This window comes from Lactuca sativa, chromosome 1 (genome assembly GCF_002870075.4).
Source record: "Lactuca sativa cultivar Salinas chromosome 1, Lsat_Salinas_v11, whole genome shotgun sequence".
NCBI lineage: Eukaryota > Viridiplantae > Streptophyta > Magnoliopsida > Asterales > Asteraceae > Lactuca > Lactuca sativa.
Window position 1 is genome coordinate 16473163 of NC_056623.2, and position 6325 is coordinate 16479487.

The 6325-nt window shown below is 35.9% G+C and overlaps 2 protein-coding genes across 2 annotated transcripts; one reads left to right on the forward strand and one right to left on the reverse strand.

Moving 5' to 3' along the window:
- The first annotated feature begins 1714 nt into the window (after positions 1-1714).
- On the forward strand, positions 1715-3186 carry LOC111916746 (protein EMBRYO DEFECTIVE 514). Its single transcript, XM_023912403.3, has 2 exons — positions 1715-2166; positions 2705-3186. Exons 1-2 carry the CDS (start codon positions 1804-1806, stop codon positions 3035-3037), a joined length of 696 nt encoding a protein of 231 aa, XP_023768171.1. The 5' UTR covers positions 1715-1803; the 3' UTR covers positions 3038-3186.
- A 2226-nt stretch (positions 3187-5412) lies between these two features.
- Positions 5413-5889, reverse strand: LOC111916716 (uncharacterized). The gene has a single exon (XM_052765190.1). The coding sequence runs from the start codon at positions 5887-5889 to the stop codon at positions 5413-5415; it is 477 nt and encodes a 158-aa protein (XP_052621150.1).
- Positions 5890-6325: the final 436 nt, after the last annotated feature.

The window sequence follows — 6325 nt, forward strand, 5'->3', positions numbered from 1 at the left end:
TACATATAAATAAGGAAATACAAACCGGTGCATATAAATAACCTAATAAAAATAAACAATACTTGTTCCAATTAATATAAATCATAAAGTATTTATATATAAATAATAAATAATAAATTTAATACATGTTCCAATTATTTTGACTACCGACTAGCTTATACACTGCCGACGGAATGCACGCATTGCCATCTCGTCCTATGAAACCCCTCAACAAAAATATCATTTGCATAACCATTACCGCATCCTCATCGCTACACTTCGAGAATGTTGGCCATTTTACGTAGTCTTCTAAATCTTTCAGCCGTAAATCTTCATATCTCACATTAGGGAACAACCAATTCTTTAATGCTGAATTTTTGCTGACTTTTGTATTTATTATATCAATATACGGGCCAAATCTCAAGCCGCTAATCAAACAAAATTCTGCTTCACCATATTCAACCACCCTGTCTTTTAACTCGAACCGAAACCTCCTAGCCTTGGCTACCTCTACATCACGAACCTTATGCAACATCATCAAATGACAGAGCATCGGGTCACCATTCGGGGTGGGCATACCAATTAAGATCCCAAAAGCCGTCTCTCGAAATAATTCAAGTCGTCTACTATTTAGTTTTGTAATGTACTTTTTCAACACAGTCCCAAACGCCCCTCTAAAAGTATATTCTGCAGACCATCAACGTAAACTATGCTGCAAAAGATTAAACATATATGCCAAAATAATGTTTTTATAACAAATTTACAGAATTTTACAGAAATTGTCCCATATATATTATAAAATTTACATAAATGATCCATTTTAATAATAATTATATAAATTTTCAATGTTTTTTTTTTAAATTACATAAATAATTGGAAATCGATTTTAATATGCATATAATTAACATACAATGATATTAATATTCAATGGTCCATTTTAGGAGATAATAATCTATTTTAATAGATAACAATTATAGAGAATCGAAAAAAAAATCCGTAGAGGGGTTTATCGTTTCGTAGAGGGCTCCTCTGCGGATCTGTTCTTGACCAGAGAGCCTCTATGGATTTGTTCTTGACGCGAAATCAAGGGAAAAATCGATTTCTTAATTCTTCGACTACAGCCCTAACACCTTAACAAACATACATTTATATATAACATTTAACCTATCAATTTCCAATTCATATAATCAATTTCTACTTCCGAGTTTATACAAAGATTAGGAAAAAATTGAAATATTACTTGAGTTCCATATCCATCGGATAAGACATCGGACTGCAGCTGCTCTAGGAATCGAGCTCGGCAAAACATTTTCCGTTCGACGTCCAGGAATCGAGTGTTATGCGAATCGACTGTTCTAGTCTCCTTTTGCGGAACTATGTAACGCAAAGGGGGGGGGGGGGGGGTTTGAATTTACAAATTTACCCCTGTAATCCACATCATATTCCATTCCACGCAATTATGCATAGCATTTAATGGATTGCAGAGAGTAGTCTACGGATCTTTTGATCATTTTCCAAAATATGTTTTTCATCAGTTATTTTCTTCAAACCAACCCTTTTTTTTTTTTTTTTTTTTATTATCCGAATTTTTGCATTTATTTATTTATTTATTTTGGACAAAAGTCCAAAGTCCAAACACCAAACCACAATCAGTCCATCAGCCTTGATTGCGAGTTGCGAGGGATGATTTAGTAACTTCCCACGATCAAAAACCGCTTGTATTTTTCACTCAACCTATAAAAGCGCTGTTATGAGGACCAGGGTTTAAAGTTAGGGTTTTCCTGTTCCGCCATAGCCACTAGGAGAGAAGATCAATCAGTAGTAATGGCAGAAGACGCAGCAGCCCCCGAGACCACACTTGTAGACGCAATAAAAGATGGTTCATCAGCAGCCCCACAAGAGATGGACATGGAAACCATCGATTCCGATGCTGCTGCTGCGGTTAACGGCGGTAAACGAGAGAGGGAGGAAGGAGTGACGGCCGAATCTTCGGAGGACGGAAACGAATCGAAAAAGGCTAAGGTGGACCAGGAAGAGAAGTCCGTGGAAGAACAGAGACTGGAGAAAGATGCAGCAAAGAGTGGTCCGGTGGCACTTGGGTATAAGAACTTTGAGACCTCTGTGCAGATGTTTGATTACTTCTTCAAGTTCCTCCATTTTTGGCCACCAAATCTGAACGTCAATAAGGTATCTGGCTTTATTCTTGATTTTAATCATATTATTTCATCAAGTTTGTCTTTATCATATTAGGTAAGAGAAGCAGTATTATATTAGTAAGTTTACTGAAAATCATATACTACAAAGCAGATTGATTAACTGAAAGTGAGTTTAATATGAATTAAGTAGTTTCTGAAGAACAATTTGATAACCGAGGTACCTCCGTCGACATATTATTGTGTAAAAACCTTTTTAAAGTAAAGTTGCCTCCTTCCATGGTCAAAATAGGTATAGTCATCATGATGGATCTGCAAGAGTGACTGATATTTCAGAAATGTTACACGGTTCTTTGATTTCATATCACCTGTTTACTTATAGCAACATATGTATCTATATCTGACAATTATTAGCTTCATTTGCTCCATCTCTACCCGAAACAATGGACAGATATATATATATATATATATATATATATATATATATATATATATATATATATATATATATATATATATTTAAGTGAATCTCTTTGACTTATTAATGTATATTTCTTTTTGACTTGATACAGTATGAGCATGCAATGTTACTCGATTTGCTAAAAAAGGGTCACCTAGAAGCAGATAAAAAGATTGGTGGAGGAGTGAATGCGTTCCAGGTGAGGTACCACCCACATTGGAAAAGCCGATGCTTTTTCTTGATCAGAGAGGATGAGTCTGCTGATGATTTCAGTTTCCGTAAGTGTGTGGATCAGATCCTACCTTTGCCGGAAAACATGGCAGTAAAACCTGATGTCAACAAGGCATTGGGCAGTGGTGGTCATGGTGGTAGAGGTGGAGGACGTGGTGGTGGTCGTGGAAATTGGCGTGGCCGTGGTGGTGGTGGCAGGGGTAAACGGAATTAATGAAGTCCCTTCACATGTTGGTTAATTGTGGTAAAAGAAGAGACATAGTTTATAGAAGAAAGTGCAGTAATTTGTATTGTTCTTCTTTCTTGCATGTCTGCCTGGATTTTGATTTTTAGTTATGATTAAGTTTTACAATTTTGGCTTTCTTTGATCTGTTATTTTTAGGTAATGTTACTTCTTCACTCTTAAAGTTAAAATATAAACGGAGCTACCAATTTTTTACAGCGGGATCAGATGTGATGTGGTTGAGAACCATACAAGCGTCTTGCTTAATGAAAGGAAACAACAATAAATTGTTGAAATATAGTGAATGATTAACGAATGCATCAAGAACATAATGGTCGAATTAGGTTCGTATCTTAATGATTTGAAAAAATATTATCGAGTTGTAACAGAAAATTAGAACTTAAGATAACTGAAATAACTGTATTGAAATGATATGGTAATAACTTATTTATAGCCTTGAAAATACCAACTGTGGTGCTCGAGCCAAGGTCTGAAGTGTACACGGACCAGAGAGCATATCCTACAAGCAGTTCTATGTAAAACTTGGTCATTATAACTAGAACTCTCGGGGACCTTTGTAACACCAACGCAGAAAACATGTTTGCATGTTTGACAACTGTGTTTTATAAGTCTAATAAAAAAAAATCTTGTTCACCTGCGGATTACTCGGATTACTGTGTTTTAAGGACTCCATTATTGTTTGAAGATTTTGACGACAAATATGAACTTCATAATCGAAATTTAGTTGATGCAAATGGCAATGTTTAAACTAATATGGCTTTGGTTTCAATATCGTACCTCAAATTTCATGAACTCAAACACTATCTTTTGACTTGAAAGAACATTGCATATTCTTCCTCCAAATTCAAAGATAATTTTCATCATTCAAGAAAATTCATATCAGAATTATATGCAACACACAAAATTCTAGATCCAAAATAAGAATTTGTGAATTTCCTTATCTAAGAACAAAAAACAGATAACATCGACATATGAATTATATACAATCGAGAACGACACATCAAAAAATTCATCCAAACACCTAAAAGAGAATAGTTTAAGGAACAAGAAAACATATGAACATAATGAGTTGATAGAAACTACAAATGGGAAAGAAAAAAAAAAACCTCCAAGATCTGTGATTTATAAAAATCATGAAAGAATTATGTAAACAACATCAATAGATACAAAGAGATATTCATATATACATATATGTAATGACAAAATTGCAAAAATGGTCCCTGTGTTTGGCAAAATTATGCGACTTTGGTCCAAAACGATACTTTGATGCACCACTGGTCCAAAATTGGATTTTTCCATTGTTTTTGGTCCCTCCCAGTAACTTCCGTCCATATGCTCCGTTACATGCAATAAAGACCGGGGTATTTTCGTCTTTCCACTTATAGGGACCTTTTTTGCAAACTTATTCAAAATAAAAGCAGAGCTACGTCACTCTTCCATCTTCAACTTCACGAGCTTCATACTCTTCCTACTCCGTGTTCACAATTTCTTAGAGATCAAAAATTAAAATGGTGATGTGTTTCTGTGGTAGGGAAGCGGTGGTTCGCACCTCCTGGACATCAGCAAACCATGGTCGGAGGTTTCTTTCCTGCCCTCAAAAGGTAAGTGTTCGATTTTGCTATTTTACCCTCATTTTGGAAAATCACCCTCATGTTTAGGGTTTATTTTTTTACGTGAAGGGTTCCAGATGCCGATTCTTAGGATGGATTGATCCTCCCATGTGTGCAAGATCTATGTTGATAATACCCGGATTATTGAGGAATATCAACAATGCAAACTATCAAGTGGCAAGATTGAAGATGTGTTTGTTTGCAAGTTGGTTACTATTTGTGGTGGTTTGGGTGCTTTTCATTTAGTAATAAGCAATTAGGGACCCCTGTAGTTGCATGTAATTTTGGGTGTTTTTTGTCTTATGAAATTGTAACAAGGGAATGTGGTAGTTTTTGGTATTTGATAATGTAATATCAGTTTAGGGTTATTTTGGACAACTTCAGAAATTTGTACCCTTTTCAAGGATATAATGACAATGTATTACAGTTATCACCTAATGTTAATGTTTATTTGTTGTTTCAGAAAAAAGTTGTTATAACCATAAATGTGTTCCATAAACATGACAACCAACAGTTGGTATAAACCATAAACATCATTCTTCAACAATGACAAAAGGTTGACATTAGTTTCATGACCAAAAGGGCTAAAAGACCAAAATAAAACCATTACAACAAACTAGTTTTAAACCATTACATCCAAATGCACAAAAGTTGTGCTAAACCAAAAGATAAGTTTTTAAACAAAATACACTAATTCCTACATTGACTGTTACCTCCATTCCCTCCTTGACTGCATCATGCATTCCCTCCTTGACTGCTTCCTGCATTCCCTCCTTCATTGCTTCCTGCATTCCCACCTTGACCCTTGCACGTCCTTGAGTTATGACCCCTATTGTTGCATTTCCCACACCTGACACTAACAAACTTTCTGGTAAGTTTTTCAGGTTCACCTGCACCATGATTTTGCATTTGTTTATCATATTTTTCATCTGCACTTCTCTTTCTCTTGGTCTTAGGTCTCCCAGGTTGATTGTGATGTGGTGGTGGTGTTAATTGAAATGGACAAGTACTTTTTGGCCACATGGCTCTACCCTTTATAGGGTCCACAGTGTAAGAGTAAGCTTCATTCCATGTTTGAAGCCAATACACTTTGTTGACATAAGTGTAAAGCTCCCCAACTTTGTCTCCACTATCAGCCATTTCATGTATTGTAGCTATGGCATGCCTGCATGGAATCCCATTCAATTCCCACCTTCTACATGTACATGACATATTTGTCATGTCAACCACATGCTAGTCATGCCAAGGACCATAAACTTCATACTTTGCAGTCCCATTCCATCTAGCTCTATATTGGACTGAAGCTTCCCTATTTCTCTCAAGTAACTTTGATGCTGTTGGAGTGAGTGGACCTGGAGCTTTGGACATCACTTTCTTCACATTGCAGATCCTCTTCATAAGGTACTACCTGATGTACTCAAGACAACTTATGATGGGCTTATTCCTACCATGAATAAGCTTACTGTTGAAAACCTCACATAAATTGTTGAGCAATATATCTGATCCTGCTCTGCCTGTATTAAACAAGAAAATTATATGAACTAAATCATATACAATGAGCACTAGTAAAGCTTCACCTAAGTTAGGGAATATAACCTGAAAAGTGGCTTCTGGCCCAATGGTGAGGGGGGATTTTCTTCAACCACTC

Bases quoted from the DNA above. Each gene is read 5' to 3' on its own strand.
- LOC111916716 (XM_052765190.1), bottom strand. From the start codon at position 5,889: ATGTCATGTACATGTAGAAGGTGGGAATTGAATGGGATTCCATGCAGG.
- LOC111916746 (XM_023912403.3), top strand. From the start codon at position 1,804: ATGGCAGAAGACGCAGCAGCCCCCGAGACCACACTTGTAGACGCAATA. The intron at 2,167-2,704 runs GTATCTGGCTTT...GACTTGATACAG, and splicing joins CAAATCTGAACGTCAATAAG to TATGAGCATGCAATGTTACT.